This window comes from Carassius carassius, chromosome 33 (assembly GCF_963082965.1).
Source record: "Carassius carassius chromosome 33, fCarCar2.1, whole genome shotgun sequence".
Classification (NCBI taxonomy): Eukaryota; Metazoa; Chordata; class Actinopteri; order Cypriniformes; family Cyprinidae; genus Carassius; species Carassius carassius.
In genome coordinates, this window is record NC_081787.1 from 23,078,091 (window position 1) to 23,100,974 (window position 22,884).

General features: G+C 40.1%; 1 protein-coding gene across 1 annotated transcript in view; it reads right to left on the reverse strand.

Moving 5' to 3' along the window:
- The window catches only part of LOC132114002 (AF4/FMR2 family member 2-like), a 216,862-nt gene that overhangs the window by 77,032 nt on the left and 116,946 nt on the right, over positions 1 to 22,884 (reverse strand). Inside the window, exons 4-7 of the mRNA XM_059522111.1 lie at positions 21,568 to 21,612; positions 12,860 to 12,946; positions 11,770 to 11,803; positions 11,497 to 11,551 (exon numbers count right to left, since the gene is read on the reverse strand). Of these exons, the coding sequence (XP_059378094.1) occupies positions 11,497 to 11,551; positions 11,770 to 11,803; positions 12,860 to 12,946; positions 21,568 to 21,612 (221 nt within the window). The remainder of the gene's footprint in view (positions 1 to 11,496; positions 11,552 to 11,769; positions 11,804 to 12,859; positions 12,947 to 21,567; positions 21,613 to 22,884) is intronic.

Here is a 22,884-nt window from a genome sequence, read left to right on the forward strand (position 1 = left end):
GTCACACACCTCTATAATAACCCCTCACTCCCCCCGATTCTTCACACCCTCCACCTTCCCCGTAACTACTATTATTAGACGTGTCTCTGGTTATTTTTTTACAGCGACCACCATAGGTGCAAAATTGCCATTTAAGACTGTCCCTCTGGGTTCTCTCGTCTTGTTGTTGATGGTGACAGGCTCCTTTGTTAAGGAGAGCTTTCCCTTAGCCCACTTAGCTTAGCACTTTGACAGCTCCACAATAGAAGCCTTTTCTCCGTCGAACTGCCAGGCGACCAGATGTGGGGGAGGGGAAGCACTCTCGAGAGGAATCGTGGGCGACTGTCACCCTCTTACTCCATGTCAACAATGGCGGGCTTGAATTAATATTTCGAGGTGAACAGTGAGTGGGGTTCGGATCTAGCAGAGCTAAGAGCATATATGTATGAATATTGCTAACAGAGGGTAATAAATGTACATTTATGACAGAATTTTATATTGAGTTTGAGGGTAGTGTAGCTCTTAATAGAACAATAAACAAAATCTCTCTCCTTACACGAACAATGACCCCTATCTGTTAGCTTTACGGCGCGGCACCTTGTTTAAAGTGAGAAACTGTTAATTCACTGAGGGTGAAGCACAAAAGGGGAATTTCTTCTTGATGTTCACACATGCTCCAGCATATATGCTTTTCCTTCCGAGGCCTGATAGAAAACGTTTCCATCACTTCCTGAGGGTCCCCCGCTCCTGGTTAAGCCGTTTACAGTAAAAAACTAAATTGAAAAATCCACGCAGAGTCACTGTTTCAATCACAGGCAAGTACATGAAAATGCACATGAACTTGCTCGACAGTAAATAAACACATAATGTTTTTTTCTGGGAACACGAGAGCATGCCGGCACTGCCCTAAGACTCGGCAGCGTTCCAGTTCTGTCAACACCACGCACATCTCGAAAGCAACTCAAGAGAGAAGGTCCCAAACACTGCTACTGCTACGCAACTGCCACATGTATCAACATCAGGCCTAAATTACAAAAGGTACTATGGTATTACCAAAGTTTTTCAAAGGCATCCAGATATAATCATGGTTGATAGCACCAAAAGTAATCCCACAGTATTCTTTGTAGTACCTATTATGTAACTACAATGCTATGAATGACAAGTAATTTAACATGATTTTAGCATTTTGCAAAGATGTAGCCAATCCTTATTCTCCAAACCTGTAATCCTCCAAACAAACTGTCAACCCAATGTCAATAAGCCTAAATGACTGATAGAGAATGTTACTGATTGGCTTAAAAAGTGCAGGCCACGCACCAAACTATTTGAGCCATTTACACAACTTTCTTTAGATTTCTCAAGACACCTATTTTCATGATATCTGTCAGGTAGTATGGGCAGAAATATATATATATATATATACACACACTCACCTAAAGGATTTCTCATTAATGCAATTATCTAATCAACCAATCACATGGCAGTTGCTTCAATGCATTTAGGGGTGTGGTCCTGGTCAAGACAATCTCCTGAACTCCAAACTGAATGTCAGAATGGTAAAGAAAGGTGATTTAAGCAATTTTGAGCATGGCATGGTTGTTGGTGCCAGACAGACCGGTCTGAGTATTTCACAATCTGCTCAATTACTGGGATTTTCACGCACAACCATTTCTAGGGTTTACAAAGAATGGTGTTAAAAGGGAAAAACATCCAGTATGCGGCGGTCCTGTGGGCGAAAATGCCTTGTTGATGCTAGAGGTCAGAGGAGAATGGGGCGGCTGATTCAAGCTGATAGACGAGCAACTTTAACTGAAATAACCACTTGTTACAACCGAGGTATGCAGCAAAGCATTTGTGAAGCCACAACAAGCACAACCTTGAGGCGGATGGGCTACAACAGCAGAAGACCCCACCGTGTACCACTCATCTCCACTACAAATAGGAAAAAGAGGCTACAATTTGTACAAGCTCACCAAAATTGGACAGTTGAAGACTGGAAAAATGTTGCCTGCTCTGATGAGTCTCAATTTCTGTTGAGACGCTTTTTTTTTATAAAAAAGTAATAATCACTAAACATATTTTTTACTGGTATTACTGCCATCTTGGCTGCTCAGTTTAAACAATAAATAAATAACATTTATAATATATTTACAATAAACATTTGGGGGTGGAAAAGCACACATAGCAGTAGGAATGCAAAGGGAACACCCTCTCCTCCCGTTCTCCACCCAAGGAGAACTTTGATTAAGGAGCCCCTGATGGACGAGTGCTCTGTAGGGCTGCTTTCACCTCCAGCCTGTCCCATTCATCCTCACACAACCTCCCCTGTTCTGTCTCACTCTGTTCAGCGGGTTATTTACCTTGGCCCGGAGCCACTTCCTACTCAGATTCAGAGCTGACCGGAGTGTCACATCAAGTCTATGTTAATGTCCGTGATGAAAAAGCCCCTCCCTCCACCTCGCGTCTGGGTTCCCTCTCTTTTCTCCTCAAGAGCAGGGATTCTGTCTGTGTTTATCTTCACTGCTGAGGGAATGACACTCTTTCAGAAGTGCTATCTAAAAGGATAAAAGCAACTGCTTGCATGCCGTGAATTCAAATGTATGCTTGGACATGAAGAGATCAGAAGGACTACGGAGGGAAAAAAATGCTTACAATTCTTTGTTTAAACCTTTTAACTATGTCTCATCATCAATGATAATAGATGACTGTTTTAATTATTAATTCTCAATTAGCTCTGAAGGACCTTCTTATTTATGTTTTTGAATATTTTTTGAAATATTCAAATATTCAAATATTCATACAAATTTTGAATATATGACAGACATAAATATGAAAATCAAAAATCTATATCGACAAATGAGATGTTGTAAATTTAGTTTTTTTTTAATGTTTTTAAAAGAAGACCCTTATACTCACCAAGGCTTGGTTTATTTGATTAAAAAACACAGTAAAACCGCAATAATGTGAAATATCTTTACGGTTTAAAATCATTATTTTAATATATTTTAAAATGTAATTTATTCCTGTGACACAATCATCATTACTCCAGTCTTAAGTATCACATGATCCTTTAGAAATCATCCTAATTCGCAGAGTACAAAAAATATGTCAATTTCAATTTCAATCAATTTTGAAAACAGTTGTGCTGCCTCGTATTTGTACCAAACCATGATAAAGTTTTGAATCAGGATTCTTGGATAAATAGAAAGTTTAAAAGAACAGCCTTTGTAAGAAATTATTTATTATTGGTTATAGATTACTGCCTTTATTGCCACTGTTGGTCAGTTTAATGCACATTTGCTCAATAAAAGTACAGTTACTGACCACAACCATTTATCTGACCACAAACTCTAGTGTATTATTAAGATCTTCCTTGTGATTTTCTCTCCTGTGAAATGATTTAAAATTAGTTCATCCTTTTTTTGTCTGAAAATGTTTGCCACAGTGCTGTTTGAACTCTTAAAGCAGATCTGGATGTTGGCGAAGGCTGTCAGATGAACAAATGACTTTGACTCTGCAGCAGTTCAGAGCATCTTAGCATCATTAGAAACCAAAGTTGAAGACCATCTGCACCCATTTCCATCACGAAGAGAGCACTTACCGCTCTCCTCTGCCCTTCCTTCTGATGACTAATTAAGCCTAATCAATTACAATTTTATGACTCCCTGAGTTGACATGTGAGATGAATGCTGTATAATGTGCCTATTTAATGAAGGAGTAATGCGACAGGCTTTTGTGTACTGTATGACAATCAGCAGAATGAAAACTCTCTCTAAATACAGATATAAAATATCTCACTGCACGGTCTCTGGCTTTGAAATGGAATTAAAGGGGCCACATTATTTTGTGCTGTACTGTACTTATGATGTTATCAAAATTTGACTTAAAAAAAAATCATAATTGCATAATTGCGCTGTTTTGACCCCCCTCATCAGAATGCTCTGTTTAAATCAGGTCCTGATTTATATTAAAAACTAATTTAAATACTCATTACATATCAAACGATCTTTAATATCAGGCAAAGCAGTAGTGACCACATGATAAAAAACAGTTACTCACACTTGTGTGGTGCGACACGACTGTCAAATTCAATATTTAGTCAGCACAACATCGTCTTTTAGTTTCAATCTTTTTGAAACTCCTGGTGGGCGGGGCTTAACAGGTATTGTAGAAGCAGGCACTGATCTTCTGCGGGGGCAGAGTCTGGCCACACTACGTGTGACGTTATAAAGTGGCAAATTCTACAGCCTGTCTTTTTGGCAGACTGGCTTCAATATAAGCAGATTTTAGACTCTTTTAGACTGAATCTTACAGGATGTTTTTATATTACAACGACCTCTTATATGTCTAACGATCGAGGGCATTTTGATTTCTCATGTCATGGCCCTTTTAAAGAGAGAGTTCACCCAATGAAAATTCATTGTCATCATTTACTCACCATCCATTTGTTGCAAATGGGGATGAACTTCTGTTGAGCAAAAAAGAAGATATTTTGAAGAATGTTGGTAACTGGTGTGGAATGTGGAAAACAGTTGCTAGTAGTCATCGACTAATAAAAAAAAAAAAAAAATACTATGGAAGTCTATAGTTACCATCAACAGTTTGTTTACCAACATTCTTCAAAATATTGTGTGTGTGTAGTATATCAGGTGAATTATATATATATATATATATATATATATATATATATATATATATATATATATATATATATATATATATATATATATATATATATATATATATATATATATATATATATCAGTGTATCTGAAGTGCAAGAGTATTCTGGCTCAGTGCATGGGGGAAAAATATATTTGAGGAAACACAAACTCTTTAAAGAAATATATTGCAATTTATTTCTACAGAGCAAATAGATAAAGTGCAATAAAATAAACACTTGAATTTTTTATTTTTTCTCTCCACTAGTCTGAAAGAAGTCAAGTTATATAAGCGAAATAGCCTAAAATCTCAAAACTGACCAAAAACAAAACAAAAAACAAAAAAAATTGGCTTTGCCTGTGGTGTGTTGCCTTAAGGGAATGTGCTGGTCAAAATAAAACATAGATAATCATAAATCCAATATTCCACAGTGGTACATAACAACATAATAATATCCTCAAGCAGAACGTGTGAGTGGAGCAACATCCCAGAGAATATCTAATCTTCAAGTACAGGCTATCCTTGGCTTGCGGCCCCATCTGTGTTTGACACTAGCCCATATTCTCTGGTGTGCTCTCACAGACGGTGGGAAAAGCGCCAGTTGAGTGTGACTAATATCAGGCTCCAAGTAAATTACACCACTGATCACCGGCACTCGCAAAGGAGGTTACAAAATGGCCGATCAGTCGAGGAAAAGTGCCGTTTTATGACTCCTCAACACGGTAAACTTCAAATTAAAGCCCCTGTACTATCCGCCTAATGGATGATTGTGGCTCAAGTGGGAGAGATTCAAGTGCTAAAGGTTTATAAGATGGCATATCTGAATCCTCCACTTTAGTCTTGAGATATCGGTGAGGTAGAGTGAGGAACAGTACTGCCTGAGGTTATGGGAAGAGTTAACAAAAGTGTTACATAATGTCAACATCTAGAACCAATTAACCAACATTATAAAGCCCACTTGTAGATCCATAAGCAGATGCAATTTAAAGAGTTCATTCACTCACTCTCAAGTTCTTCCAAACATGTATGCATTTCTGTCTTCTTCTGAACACAAAAAAAGACATTTTGAAGACTGTTTGTAACCCAACAGTATAGAATATTATGTAAATACTATACTTTGAAATAGTATGGAAGTCAATGGGGACCAGCAACTGTTTGATTATTAACATTCTATTAAAGTCAGCAGTTGCTGGTACCCATTCACTCCCATAGAATCTGAGTAACCAAACACTTACTGGTCCCCATTGATATCCATAGTATGAAATACTACGAAAGTCAATTAGGACCAGCAACTGTTTGGTTACCAACAATTTACTATGGAAGTAAATGGGGACCAGCAACTGTTTACTTCCATAGCTTACCGTGGTGATGAGATGCATAGCAGATTGTCATCACTCAATGGCTGGATGTCTAAGTGGTGCCCAAAGAATAACATAGGTTTCATAGACAATTGGACGAGCTTTTGGGGCAGACCTGACCTGTTTAAAAGAGATGGTCTTCATCCCTCCTGGGGTGGCGCCACTCTTCTCTCTAGAAATATGGCAAATAGTCTTAGTGTTTATACTTGACTAACTGGGGCCCAGGTCAGGAAGCAGACAGACTGGCTAAACCGACCGTCTGCTAGCTGCCTCCCGTCACAGAGGTCAGTTAATTCTCAGCACATAGAGACTCTTTCACCTAGATATCACACTATAGAGACTGTGTCTGTTCCCCGAACTAGAAAATACAAAAAACGTCCAAACCAAGTTAAGATTAACAATTTAATTGAGGTTCAACAAATAAAAAACAGAAGCAATATGGATAAACAAATGACAAAGCTTGGCTTATTGAATATCAGATCCCTTTCTACGAAAACACTTTTTGTAAATAATATGATCACTGATCATAATATAGATGTACTCTGTTTGACAGAAACCTGGCTAAAACCTGATGATTACATTATTTTAAATGAGTCCAACCCCCAAGATTACTGTTATAAACATGAGCCACGTCTAAAAGGCAAAGGTGGAGGTGTTGCTTCAATTTATAACAATGTTTTCAGGATTTCTCAGAGGGCAGGCTACAAGTATAACTCGTTTGAAGTAATGGTACTTCATATAACATTATCCAAAGAAACAAATGTTAATGATAAATCCCCTGTTATGTTTGTACTGGCTACTGTATACAGGCCACCAGGGCACCATACAGACTTTATTAAAGAGTTTGGTGATTTTACATCCGAGTTAGTTCTGGCTGCAGATAAAGTTTTAATAGTTGGTGATTTTAATATCCATGTTGATAATGAAAACGATGCATTGGGATCAGCATTTATAGACATTCTGAACTCTATTGGTGTTAGACAACACGTTTCAGGACCTACTCATTGTCGAAATCATACTCTAGATTTAATACTGTCACATGGAATTGATGTTGATGGTGTTGAAATTATTCAGCCAAGTGATGATATCTCAGATCATTATTTAGTTCTTTGCAAAATTCATATAGCCAAAATTGTAAATTCTACTTCTTGTTACAAGTATGGAAGAACCATCACTTCTAACACAAAAGACTGCTTTTTAAGTTATCTTCCTGATGTATCCAAATTCCTTAGCATATCCAAAACCTCAGAACAACTTGATGATGTAACAGAAACTATGGACTCTCTCTTTTCTAGCACTTTAAAAAAAGTTGCTCCTTTACGCTTAAGGAAGGTTAAGGAAAACAGTTTGACACCATGGTATAATGAGCATACTCGCACCCTAAAGAGAGCAGCCCGAAAAATGGAGCGCAGCTGGAAGAAAACAAAACTAGAGGTATTTCGTATTGCTTGGCGGGAAAGTAACATATCCTACAGAAAAGCATTAAAACTGCTAGATCCGATTACTTTTCTTCTCTTTTAGAAGAAAACAAACATAACCCCAGGTATTTATTCAATACAGTGGCTAAATTAACGAAAAATAAAGCCTCAACAAGTGTTGACATTTCCCAACACCACAGCAGTAACGACTTTATGAACTACTTTACTTCTAAAATCGATACTATTAGAGATAAAATTGCAACCATTCAGCCGTCAGCTACAGTATCACATCAGACAGTGCAATATAGACCCCCTGAGGAACAGTTCCAGTCATTCTCTACCATAGGAGAGGAAGAATTGTATAAACTTGTTAAATCATCTTAACCAACAACATGTATGTTAGACCCTATACCATCTAAGCTCCTGAAAGAGGTGCTTCCAGAAGTCATAGATCCTCTTCTGACTATTATTAATTCCTCATTGTCATTAGGACATGTCCCCAAAACCTTCAAACTGGCTGTTATTAAGCCTCTCATCAAAAAACCACAACTTGACCCCAAAGAACTAGTTAATTATAGACCAATCTCGAATCTCCCTTTTCTGTCCAAGATACTAGAAAAGGTGGTATCCACACAATTATATTCCTTCTTAGAGAAAAATGGTATATGTGAGGATTTCCAGTCAGGATTTAGACCGTATCATAGTACTGAGACTGCTCTTCTTAGAGTTACAAATGATCTGCTCTTATCATCTGATCGTGGGTGTATCTCTCTATTAGTTTTATTGGATCTTAGTGCTGCGTTTGACACAATTGACCACAACATTCTTTTGCATAGACTTGAATACTTTGTTGGCATCAGTGGAAGTGCATTAGCATGGTTTAAATCGTACTTATATGACCGCCATCAGTTCGTAGCAGTGAATGAAGATGTATCCTATCGATCACAAGTGCAGTATGGAGTACCTCAAGGCTCAGTACTAGGGCCGCTACTCTTCACGCTTTATATGTTACCCTTGGGAGATATCATCAGGAAACATGGTGTTAGCTTTCACTGTTATGCTGATGATACTCAGCTCTATATTTCTTCGCAGCCCGGTGAAACACACCAATTTGAAAAACTAATGGATTGCATAGTCGATATAAAAAACTGGATGACGAGTAATTTCTTACAGCTAAATTCTGAAAAAACAGAGGTGTTAATTATAGGACCTAAAAACTCTGCTTGTAATAACCTAGAACACTGTCTAAGACTTGATGGTTGCTCTGTCAATTCTTCGTCATCAGTTAGGAACCTAGGTGTGCTATTTGATCGCAATCTTTCCTTAGAAAGCCACGTTTCTAGCATTTGTAAAACTGCATTTTTCCATCTCAAAAATATATCTAAATTATGGCCTATGCTCTCAATGTCAAATGCAGAAATGTTAATCCATGCATTTATGACCTCAAGGTTAGATTATTGTAATGCTTTATTGGGTGGTTGTTCTGCACGCTTAGTAAACAAACTACAGCTAGTCCAAAATGCAGCAGCAAGAGTTCTTACTAGAACCAGGAAGTATGACCATATTAGCCCCGTCCTGTCAACACTGCACTGGCTCCCTATCAAGCATCGCATAGATTTTAAAATATTGCTTATTACTTATAAAGCCCTGAATGGTTTAGCACCTCAGTATTTGAATGAGCTCCTTTTACATTATAATCCTCTACGTCCGCTACGTTCTCAAAACTCAGGCAATTTGAGAATACCTAGAATATCAAAATCAATTGCAGGCGGCAGATCCTTTTCCTATTTGGCGCCCAAACTCTGGAATAACCTACCTAACATTGTTCGGGAGGCAGACACACTCTTGCAGTTTAAATCTAGATTAAAGACCCATCTCTTTAACCTGGCATACACATAACATACTAATATGCTTTTATTATCCAAATCCGTTAAAGGATTTTTAGGCTGCATTAATTAGGTAAACCGGAACCGGAAACACTTCCCATAACAACCTATGTACTTGCTACATCATTAGAAGAATGGCATCTACGCTAATATTTGTCTGTTTCTCTCTTGTTCCGAGGTCACCGTGGCCACCAGATCCAGTCTGTGTCCAGATCAGAGGGTCACTGCAGTCACCCGGATCCAGTATGTATCCAGACCAGATGGTGGATCAGCACCTAGAAAGGACCTCTACATCCCTGAAAGACAGCGGAGACCAGGACAACTAGAGCCCCAGATACAGATCCCCTGTAAAGACCTTGTCTCAGAGGAGCACCAGGACAAGACCACAGGAAACAGATGATTCTTCTGCACAATCTGACTTTGCTGCAGCCTGGAATTGAAATACTGGTTTCGTCTGGTCAGAGGAGAACTGGCCCCCCAACTGAGCCTGGTTTCTCCCAAGGTTTTTTTCTCCATTCTGTCACCGATGGAGTTTCGGTTCCTTGCCGCTGTCGCCTCTGGCTTGCTTAGTTGGGGACACTTCATCTACAGCGATATCGTTGACTTGATTGCAAATAAATGCACAGACACTATTTAACTGAACAGAGATGACATAACTGAATCCAATGATGAACTGCCTTTAACTATCATTTTTGCATTATTGACACTGTTTTCCTAATGAATGTTGTTCAGTTGCTTTGACGCAATGTATTTTGTTTAAAGCGCTATATAAATAAAGGTGACATTGACATTGACATTGACATAGATTGTTGGTAACCAAACAGTTGCTGGTCCCCATTGACTTCCGTATTATTTCATAGTATGGACGTCAAAGGGGACCAGTAACTGTTTGGTTACCAACAACCTATTTAAGTCAACAGTTGCTGGTCCCCATTTACTTCCATATAATGTAAGTAACCAAACAGCTACTGGTTCTCATTGACGTCCTTACAGTGAAATACTACGGAAATCAATGGTGAGCAGCAACTGTTTGGTTACCCACATTCTTCAAAATTTCTTCTTTTGTGTTCAGCAAAATAAACAGGTTTGGAACGACATGAGGGTGAGTAGATGATTCAGTGAATCATTTTTAACTGAACTATCCCTTAAAGTCCTGTCAATTAAATACAAGTCTCATTCATGATTGTGTTGAATTAATGCATCTCACTTTACCCATGACGCACAGGCAACAAAATGGTTCTCGCTGTCGTTACACCCCCCCCCCCATCCCCCCCCCCCGCCTTGACATTCAGCAATGCAAAGACTGCTCAATATCACATAACATTTCTGTCAGCATGATATTTCCTGATATTAATTTCTGCCTTAACTACAATTCAAACATTCAGCCGAAGTTCATGCTCTCAGCTCTCGAGGACAAATCCAGTATTGACAGAAATGTTTTTACCCTGAGGGCTGAATCCCTAAACATTTGGACTGGTTAAATAATTTAAGACCTTTCAAATATCTTGCACATAATTAAGAGGAATACAGGCGGAGTGATTCTGGGCAGGAGCAAAGGAATAATGGAGCAGTGTAAGAAGACAGTGGGATATGTGAACGGCATGCAGTAAACACAAAGAGCGGCGCTCAAGGCTTGCACTGGGTCTTGGGAATGAAGAGAAAATGACATATCAGAGACTGCGGCCAGATCAGCAGATAACTGCAGCCTTTAAGTGGCTTCTACGAGTAAACAATGCAGCATTCCTCCAGCTATTGTTTGCGGTATCACCCCATCGGTGCCTCTCCAAACTGACACACACACACACACACACACACACTCTCTCTCTATTACACTTTCAATTGTTTGCCTTTGCCATATCTGATAGAAACATGCTTTTAAGAGGTAATAACAAGTTTTAGCACTACCTAAGTTCAATATGTTTTTGCTTTTCATAGAAAATGTACTCATACATTTGGCCACTGATAAGAAGCAAAAAATTAACTTAGCAAGTCAGGGAAAGGGATGAAGTGAGGACCACCAACTGTAATGTTTGTTTGTGAAGACAAGCTGAGTTTCCTTAGCTGGGAATTGGCCAGACGTGTCTCACTGGGAAATGTTTCACAGGCGAACAAAGCAAAGGCTATGAACATACTCTCTGTCTCTCTCTCCACCAAGGGGGGCTCCCTCAAATAATTCATCAAATGAATACTCACGACTTCTGTGGTACTGACTTGGTTGCAGGCTTGTTACTGGAAACATTGCAGCGTTCTGTGAAAAGAATTTCACGGAAATATTAGAGACCAGGTTTGACTGCACGCGTCCAAATACCAGCAATCTGGCGCAGGATGCAATGTGTCAACAACACAGCATTTCAGATATTCTTTTAATGGAAAACAGAAGTTTATTGCATTTATTTTGTCAGTGATGCTTGACACTGAATTTGGCAAGAGCTAAAATGTGACATGTAGAAGCAAAATGTTTCGTACTTCCGTTGTATCCTGAGGTCACATGCTGGGAATCCTGCAACAAAGAAAGGATGATATATTGAGAGACAACAGCTAAAAAATAAAAATAAATAATAACAACATCCGACTGCAGAAAAATAAAAAAAGTGCTACATTCTGTGTGTTAACTGACTCGGAGCAGCTACAGATGGGAAATAGTTCTGCTGAAAGCTTTAATTGATTTTACACTAATACAATTAGAGCAGGCACACAAATCACACTCGAGCGGGTGAGCGGTGCGGTGGAGAGACATCTGCGCCCGCCCATACCACCAATACATATGGATTTTTAAACTATTATTAGCAATGTCATCCAAGGAGATTCAGACCATGTCCTATTAAGAGACAAAAAGCTGATGTCACAGCAAAGAGAAAAGAGCATTTGAAGGGAACTTGAGTGGAAGTCCAATGCTTACTCACACAATTCTTAATAAGCCTGTTATTTTAATTTGAAATATCGTTCCAAAACTCCTTAAATGGAGTCTGCATAAATAGTTTGAACTCAATTATCATTAGATTACTATAATCATAAGGCTCTAGTAATGCCCCAAGAATGCGCTGCACTGTGCAAATAATAATATCCATGCTGGAGAACAAAACAACAGAGATGTCATTTATTAATATATGTACTATGCTGCATTCAACAGTGAAAATGATTAATAAAATATTTCAAACTATTTAGTAAATGTCTATTTTACTCTATATTTGTGCTTGTATGTTTGTGCCAGATTTTGCATGTTTGCCAATAACCAGCTAACACAAAATTGCACTAAAAGTTTCTCTTGTGAGAGGCACTGTTCGTATGTGTGAGGAATTGCTGCCTATGTAGAGTGTTTCAGATCAGGTTTAGTTAGGACACTGCTTTATAAGGAGGCTACGCAAGTAATAGACAGCTCTCTGGGATATCTAACAAAGCCAGAAACAGTTTGAGAAATATCAGCTGCTTTGCCTTGCAAGCTCTATAATTAGCAATAGCAAATTATGTAATGATAACTCAGTAATGTTGACAAAAATCCATTTAGTATAAATAATTCGAAGGTACAGTGAGTGAGCGAGAGGGAGAGAGAGCCCACCTTTGAAGGGATGGGAAACTTGGTTTGTTCAGCTTTGCCTGGTGTGAGGATGGCAGTGAGAGGTGGAGGCCAGGAGTGGGTCATCTCCTACACCAATAACACAATAACAGTTATTATAGTAACACAGACAGACAGTCCGACAGACAGTCTTACTTGTTGTAGAAATGAATCAGTAACTTGTGATCACAGATGGAAATCCAAGGGTAAACATAATCAGAGATGTAGAAGCTAAAAGTGCAAGAAGCAATTTGATGAAAACACAAACCACGCAGTATTATCAATTATCAACATGTATCCAGTGGGAAAAGTATCCTAAAGAGCATAAGTACATAAGCAAACCTCTTGTTTAATTCTTAGAAGCGACACTGAAAATGACGATGGCAAACGATCCCAGCTAATCCCTCAGAAGAGAGCTTATTTATTACATTTTCTTTCAAGCAAACTGCCATCTTGCTGAATGACATCACATGCAGGAACTCGCGGAAATTTTCGGAGCATGTACAGCACACTCTCTCCCAAGAAAACCTGTGTTATTACATTCCAGAAAAATGCACACAAAATCCATTCATTTCTCCGAGCTTCAGTGGGGGCGAGGCATGGCGGTGGAAGCTTTGAGTTGCAAATGAAATTTATTAAAAGCAACGGAGCGTTGCTCCTGGAGCCAAACAAGGTTATCCAAACACGAGCAGGCCGGATCAGAGACTGTTTACTCTTACGGTTCTCGGACAGCTAGCTACAGAACCCACACATATCTGTGTTCAGATGGGAAACTTTTTGTTCTGACAACCTTTAGTGTACTTAAATTTTTTTTTGTAGACTACATTCGTACATTCACATTCTGCTACATTCGTGTTACATAATAAATACGAGTTATGTATTTTCCTTTACCCTTACATTTTATGGTCCTTAATCTTCAATCTTGCAATGTTACAGTGTCCCCAAAAATGAATAGTTTAAGCAAAAATAGTTATTCTTTATTGGAATAGATTTGGAGATATCTCAAATTTCATCACTTGCTCACCAGATGATCCTCTGCAGTGAATGGGTGCCGTCAGAATGAGAGCCTAAACAGCTGATATAAACATCATAATAATCCACAAGTAATCCACACCACTCCAGTCCATCAGTTACAGTCTTGTGAGGCAAAAAGCGGTGTGTTTGTAAGAAACAAATCCACCGTTAAAGTGTTTTCACCCATTCACTGCAGAAGATCCATTGGTGAGCAAGTGATAAAATTACAAATTTCTTGATGTGAGTACATTTTCAGATCATTTTTGGGTGAGCTGTTTCTTTAATCATGTACGAATGTGAACTTAAGGAGAACTGACTTCACCCATCTCCCAAAAATCACCAGTTGATTAAATGTTATTGCAAGAATGGCTCATAAAAGGGAAAGCAGTTCTGAGAAAAGCTCCTTCAGCATTTGATATATTAATGCAACATTCACACACTTGTATTCTCTGTGCAGAAGTTTGACAGACAGGACATCTCGGCACACATGACACAGTGTGTTTAGTGGTTAAAGTGTGCCTGCATGCTCTCATCTGATTTCCAGTCCAGTGACACACTGCAAAACATCCCCGATCTGCTCAGAATCTGCCAGATGAACACAAACTACATTAACTCACTATATAAAGTGCAATACTGTTTACATATAAAAATATAGAGCACTAAAATAAAATAACACTGATTTTTATCTAGCTATTATTATTGTTATCATCATTAATGCTGCACATTTGTCTAATATATTCTCAGGCGCTGTAACATCCAGCTGCATCCTAACTAAAGCTGCAAATCTGCTCAACCTGGCTCTGTTCAAGATGTTTTATGACCCTTAAGTTATGTACTGGGAATGTGTGAGATTTTCTGATCTTTGGAATATGTGCTGATGGCTTAGCCTTTCTCTCCATGCACACATACACACACACACACACACACACACACACACACACACACACACACACACACACACACACACACACACACATGTATATGTATGTATATATATATATATATATATTTTTTTTTTTTCAGATAGATGGTTTGTTTTGAACTGATTGATACTACTACTACTACTAATAATAAAATGCAGCAACATCTGAAAGATCATGAGTTCATGACACTGAATAATAATAATAATAATAATAATAATAATAATAATAATAATAATAAAATGTACCAACTTCTGAAAGATCATGAGTTCATGACACTGAATAATAATAATAATAATAATAATAAAATGTACCAACTTCTGAAAGATCATGAGTTCATGACACTGAATAATAATAATAATAATAATAATAATCAAATGTACCAACTTCTGAAAGATCATGAGTTCATGACACTGAATAATAATAATAATAATCAAATGTACCAACTTCTGAAAGATCATGAGTTCATGACACTGAATAATAATAATAATAATAATAATAATCAAATGTGCCAACTTCTGAAAGATGATGAGTTCATGACACTGAAGACTGAAGAATATTTCGAATTCAAATTATTTAAATATTAATAAAAAACTTAAATAATTAAAAAATGGAATTTTTTATAATCATCTCTCTCTCTCTCTCTCTCTCTCTCTCTCTCTCTCTCTATATATATATATATATTTATATATATATATATATATATATATATATATATATATATATATATATATATATATTATTTTTTTTTACAAAAGAGAACAGTAGAGGTCTCAAGACGCTGAACTGAACTGTTTTAAAGTTTGTACTTTGTCTTAAAACATTCAGCGCTGTACTCTTTGAAAATTAGAAATATATTATTTTGATTCTTCTCTATTAGCTAGTAATTATTGTTTATGAGATCACTAGGATTCTTCAGTGGATTTTCCCATGTCATGACAGAACGTGGACTGAATCCTTAGAGACTATAGCAAAACACGTCCACATTCATGAGTCACATGTGAGTCAACATCAGCGCAGCTCAATTGTGAGGGACTACAGCGGTTCCTCTGAGCAATCCCACCATGCACTTCAGCAGACAGATGTACTCTGGGTTGCCCTGGCAACATCTTCTGCCTCTGCCCTCACTGATAGAACACAGGATGTGCGAACAGAGTCAGATGACTGCACTCCAATGATGACTGTGGTGGCATCTCTGAACATTCCCCCCAAAAAATAAAATAATAAATAGACATTTTAAGGAGCTTTTGCTATGAAACGTGTATATAAAATGCATCATAGATATATAAATGCATTCACAATACATTTTTACAGATTCAACCTTAAAATATAATGCATTAAAACAAAAGATCAATAAGAAAATTGCATTGTTTGTTTGTGTTTGTTTTGCATTTATGGTGTCGTCTTCCTATATTTTGTCTTATTATGTACTGCTAAAGAAATAAATAAGCTATACAATTTTCAAATAAAAATGAAATAAAAAAAAGTATACTCCTTAAAATTATGAGTAAGAATACAAATTATGCATTTTTTATATTTATATAACTGGGTACAGCTATTTATAGGAAATATAATAGATTACATTAGAATTTTAGAATGCATATAAAGAATATTTTCAGAATGTATCAAAGCACTTTTCATCAATTAACGTATAAAATATACACTTCGAGTGTGAAGAACTATTACAGTATGTGTCACGGTTCATGAATGCACTGTTTCCTGCTCGTCTCATATTACGTCATGTTGATTGTTTCATGTGGGTTTTGATGTGGGATCATCTTGATCAGCGGCAGCTGCAGCTCATTCCATCAGCCTACTTAATGCCCTGTCTTTCGTCTCTTGTTTGTCAGATCATTGTTTGAGGTCCTCCGTGATTCTTGTCTGTGTCCCATCTGCTCAGCTACTCCTTGTGTCTTGTTCCTGTTCGGTCGTTGTTGATTACCTTTCATTTCACGGATCCCTCATCTTCACCCACCTGCACACTCAACCACCTTCTCACCAGTCTGTGCTGCCATCGAGGTCCCTGCGTCACCCACCATCAACCCGGCCTGACCATACTTCTATAATAAAGGATTGTTTACTTGCAACTTGCTTCCTGTCCTTTATGCGAACGTGACAGAACGATCTGACCACCCATGGAAGCAGCGAGTAACCCATCATCAGCGTTGGAAGAGTTCCTCAGCGCCAGTGCTCGAAGGATGGACTCTCAGGAACGGAATCTTAACGACACTGGTCGCGCTCTTCAGGCTTTGGTGGCGCAGGTGTCCGAGCTCACCCAGCAATTACAGCTTCTGCGAGCCCCCACTGCGCCGCTCACACCGTTCGTTCCTCCCACACCATCGGAGACCCCCTCCCAGCCGGAACCACGCCTTCCAGTTCCGAAGACCTACTCTGGTGAGCCTAATTTGTGTAGAGCTTTCCAGACACGATGCTCTATGCAGTTCTCTCTTCAACCCAGGACCTTTTCCAACGAACAAGCCAAGGTGGCATTCGTGTTGACCCTGCTTACTGGGAGGGCGGCGTTGTGGGGAACAGCGTGTGGGAGAATCACGATCCATGCTGCGCCTCGTTCCAGACACTCGCCGCCGAGATGAAGCGAGTCTTCGATCGAGCCGTCGCCGGGAGAGAGGCGGCTAGGAGGCTAGCCAAATTACGACAAGGAGAGAGATCAGTTTTGGATTTCTCTATCGAGTTCCGCACCCTGGCGGTGGAGTGTCAATGGAACAAGGAGGCGTAGTGGGACATGTTCCTGCATGGGCTGGCTGACTGCGTCCAGAGGGAGATCTACGCCCTGGACCTTCTGACCTCACTCAATGGACTCATTGAGCTGGCACTAAGGGTAGATGCACGACTGACATGAGTGGAACGACATAACCTACCCAATCCCACACCGAGAGCTCATACGGATACCCAAGTCAGCGGCGGTGAGGCGGCCAGCCCCTCCTACGATCACGAGCCCATGCAGGTAGGGCGAGCTCAGCTTTCCCGGGAGGAGAAGGAGAGGCGGAGGTCCCTGGGTCTGTGCCTCTACTGCGGTGGGACCGGTCATCATGCCTACATCTGTCCAGTAAAAGGCCAAGCCCGGTAGTAAGTATGAGGCTACTATCGGGTGGGATCTCCGCCGAGAAGACCTCATCATCATCTACGCTCCTCCCAGTAAGACTAAGATGGTCAGCACGACTTCACGACTGTCAAGCACTTCTGGACTCCGGGGCTGAAGGTAATTTCATGGACTATGCACTCGCACACAGACTTCAAATTCCCCTCAGACCCCTCACTCACCAGATCACGGTTCACGCCCTCAATGGACAAAGACTGCCGGTCATCTCACACATCACTGAAAACATTACCCTCATCACATCAGGCAACCACTCAGAAATCATTGCATTCTACATACTTGACTCTCCCCTTGCACCATAGTTCTTGGTCACCCCTGGCTCCTCCGTCACAATCCCAAAGTGGACTGGCAACTGCATTCCATCCTGGCCTGGAGTAACAAATGTCATGAGTCTTGTCTAGTGTCTGCTTGTCCGTCTGTTTCTATGTCTATGTTTCAGGAGGAAGCAGTGGATTTGTCTAACGTGCCCGCGGAGTACCTCCACCTGAAGGAAGTGTTCAGTAAGTCTCGTGCTGCTTCTCTCCCTCCGCATCGTCCCTATGACTGTGCCATAGATTTACTGTCAGGTAAGTCTCCGCCTAAAGGCAAATTATATTCACTTTCTGTCCCAGAAAGGGAGGCTATGGAGAAATATATTTCTGATTCTCTAGCTTCGGGGTTCATCCGGCCTTCCTCTTCTCCAGCGGGGGCGGGGTTCTTTTTTGTGGGGAAGAAAGACGGGTCGCTGCGACCTTGTATTGATTACCGGGGACTGAACAACATCAAGATAAAGAATACATACCCTTTGCTGTTGATGTCTTCAGCCTTCGAGAGGTTGCAGGGAGCGTCGATCTTCACGAAATTGGACTTACGTAATGCTTATCATTTGGTCCGTATTAGGGAGGAGGGTGAATGAAAGACCGCTTTTAACACCCCCAGGGGGCACTTTGAATACTTGGTCAAGCCCTTTGGGCTGTCCATGTCCCCAGCGGTCTTCCAGGCATTCGCCAACGACGTGCTGCGAGATATGATCGATCAATTTATATAAGTCTACCTGGACAACTTATAGATTTTTTCCCCTTCTCTCCAGGAACACATGCAGCACGTTCGACAAGTGCTTCAGAGGTTGCTAGAGAATGGGCTTTTTGTCAAGGTGGAGAAAGTTAAGGCTGTGGTAGAGTGGCCAAGTCCAGACTCCCGTAAGGCCCTACAGAGGTTTCTGGGGTTCGCCAACTTCTACCGGCGTTTCATTCGCAACTTCAGTCAACTAGCTGCACCTCTGACCGCCTTGACCTCCCCCAAAACTACATTCAGGTGGTCAGACACAGCAGAGGCTGTGTTTGCCAAACTGAAGGGCTGCTTCGTTTCGGCCCCTATCTTAATCACCCCTGATCCATCACGTCAGTTTGTGGTGGAGGTCGATGCGTCAGAGGTGAGGGTAGGTGCGGTGTTATCCCAACGTTCTCCCTCAGACAACAAGATGCACCCGTGCGCGTTTTTTTCATATCGATTATCCCCTGCAGAACGTAATTATGATATTGGTAACCGAGAATTGTTGGCAGTCAAGATGGCATTGGAAGAATGGCGCCACTGGTTAGAAGGCTCGGGGGTTCCTTTTATAGTACGGACCAACCACAAGAATTTAGAATACATTAGTACTGTCAAAAGGTCGAACTCCAGGCAGGCTCGTTGGGCACTTTTTTTCGGACGTTTTGATTTTACTCTCTCGTACCGCCCGGGTTCCAAGAACATCAAACCCTTTGTCGCGCATTTTTGACCGTTCCGAACGCCTGTCTACTCCCGAGTGTATTTTACCTGAAACATTAGTGGTCTCCACACTCACATGGGAGGTCGAATCGAAGGTCAAGATGGCCTTAGAAGGGGTAACGCCTCCGCCCGGGTGCCCACCAAATCGATTATTTGTGCCGGAGGGATTACGGTCCAACGTCATTCAGTGGGGGCATTGTTCCAATGTGGCTTGTCATCCAGGAGTTAACCGTACTAAATTTTTGGTCAAGCAACGATTCTGGTGGCCACTTATGGCTCGCGACATTCACAGTTTTGTTTTGGCTTGCTCGGTTTGTGCCACTGGTAAGACTTCCAATCAACCGGTTCTCGAAGGCGGCCCACTTTATTCCCTTGCCCAAATTACCTTCAGCCAAGGAGACAACGTTGACCGTCGTAGATCACGTCTTTCGTTTACATGGCCTCCCGACAGACGTGGTTTCCGACAGGGGACCCCAATTTGTGTCCATATTTTGGCGTGAATTCTGTAGATTACTGGGAGCGACTGTAAGTCTGTCCTCAGGGTTTCATCCCCAGAGCAATGGTCAAACCGAGAGAGCCAACCAAGATTTGGAAAGGGTGTTGCGATGTTTGGTCTCCAAGAATCCTTCCTCCTGGAGCCAACAACTGTCGATGGCGGAGTACGCCCACAATACATTACCTATATCAGCTACGGGCCTATCTCCGTTTGAGTGTAGTGTAGGATACCAGCCACCCATTTTTCCCAGTCTGGAATCCGAAGTCGCGGTCCCCTCCGTTCACGCCTTTGTCCAGAGGTGTCACCGCACTTGGACTAGAGCCCGCGAGACTCTACTCCAAGTGGGGGCGTGCCGTGCACCAAGGCTAAAGCCGACCGCCACAGGTCTAGGCCTCCCGTATACGTCGTGGGTCAAAAAGTGTGGCTTTCTACCAAGAACATTCCTCTTCGTTCTGTCTCTAATAATCTTGCTCCCAAATTTATTGGCCCGTTCACTGTCACCAAAATCATTAGTCCGGTGGCAGTCCGCCTTAAACTTCCTCCAGCATACAGGAGAATTCATCCAGCCTTTCACGTATCTAAAATAAAGCCTGTATTTCGTTCTCCGATTAATCCGCCTGCCCCGGTTTCCCCCGGTTTTTATATCATCTTGATCAGCGGCAGCGGCAGCTGCAGCTCATTCCACCAGCCTACTTAATGCCCTGTCTTTCATCTCTTGTTTGTCAGATCATTGTTTGAGGTCCTCCGTGATTCTTGTCTGTGTCCCATCTGCTCAGCTACTCCTTGTGGCTTGCTCCTGTTCGGTCGTTGTGGATTACCATTCATCTCACGGATCCCTCATCTTCACCCACCTGCGCACTCAACCACCTTCTCACCAGTCTGTGCTGCCATCGAGGTCCCTGCGTCACCCACCATCAACCCGGCCTGACCATACTCTAATAAAGGATTGTTTACTTGCAACTTGCTTCCTGTCCTTTATGCGAACATGACAGTATGAATGACACATTTATACACCATAAAGACATTCTAGAAAAAAGTTGTACTAACAAGAAAGTAAACATTCTGTTAAAAAAAAAACAATGAGATGCAGCTGGAAACAAACGAAATATCATGATTTTAAAAACTATTAAGATTCATAATGAGTATCCGACAATAAACACAGTGAGGGTTTCACTGCCGTTACCTTTAAAATAACGTGAAACGTGACAGGTTTCTTTTCACTGCCTTTAGCCTGTGTGAACATATTCTTAAAGGTACATTCTGGAACAATAGGACCATTAGTCTTGATGTAATAGGGCTTCTCTATTAAAACAAACCCTTCTCATGACACTGAAGTGCCATTGTGTGTAGAACGGCGCTGAGTAGGTGACCAGATGTGATTAGTGTGCTAGAGAGAAAGAGAGTCCATCCAACTCACCCGCAGAATTTCCTCCACACAGCTGGAGTCGTTGGACAGGCTGACCTGTGGAGAAACGAAGAAGAAATCTCTCATTGAAAAGGCTACAATGAACACGTGAAAGAAGAGAGAGAGACACAGAGAGACAAGCTGTAACGAAAGCAAACAAAAAACAAGGTTGTAAATTATTCACTTTTGTAGGAACATATAATTAAAGGTCATTGACTTCTAGCAAAGGCAGCGTTGTAAAAAAAACTAAACTAAGCTAAACTAAACTAAGCTAAACTAAACTAAACTATATATATATATATATATATATATATATATATATATATATAAATAAAATGTAATATATATTTGGATTGAATTAATGTATTTAATAAAAATAAATATATAAAATAAAATATTTTTTTAATTATGAAATAAAAAATATCTATATCTATCTATCTATCTATCTATCTATCTATCTATCTATCTATCTATCTATCTGACTAAAATGGAAATAAATTGGCTAAAATATGTCATTAGTGCACCATAATACAAATGTGGCTGGCACAATTTAAGTGATCCGGTTCAGTCTGAGACAGGCAAGGTTTATGTCCAAAATGAGGAATCTTAGAAGGCAGCAGATCTCAGAATAGGCAGCTCACTAGGTTTTGGAGCAGAGCAAAATTCTTCTATTGCCAGAGCTGAAATTCTCAAATGAAAGTCCCACAGTACACCTCTGAAGACTGATTGGTTGCGAGATGACATCATAATTGAGTGTGTCAGAAGAGGAGGCTCTTGGATAATGGAGGCTCGCCGTTCTCACACCAACGCTTCTCAAACGCAGCCTGGGAATTGGATAATCACCAGCTTGCATCTGAGCATCAAAAGGCTTGGAAATATCAGGGAGTAAGCATGTAACCACAATGCATCTCCCACACTTAACAGACAGAAGTTGAGAATACTAATTAAGGGCTAGCAAGTCTCCGGTCGATTATAGTGTGCAACTTGCACACATAAGAGAGCAAAAGAATGATTAGAATTGCAAATTCATTGCTCAATAAATGATATATTTTTTCCTAGAATTAACTAGTCCCTCTTTCAAATAATTTTTTTTGTTGCTCTAAGCACTTCCAAATATCTACTGAATGCAGAGGTTTACATATTCATGTACAGACAATAATCTGAATAACAGCCGCTTTACATTCTCTCACACTGGCCAGAAATTTCATGAGCACACAGACACAAACGCTTGGCAAAAGCAAAGCAGGACATAATATATATATATATATATATATATATATATATATATATATATATATATATATATAAATAAATAATGTTGAGCATAGA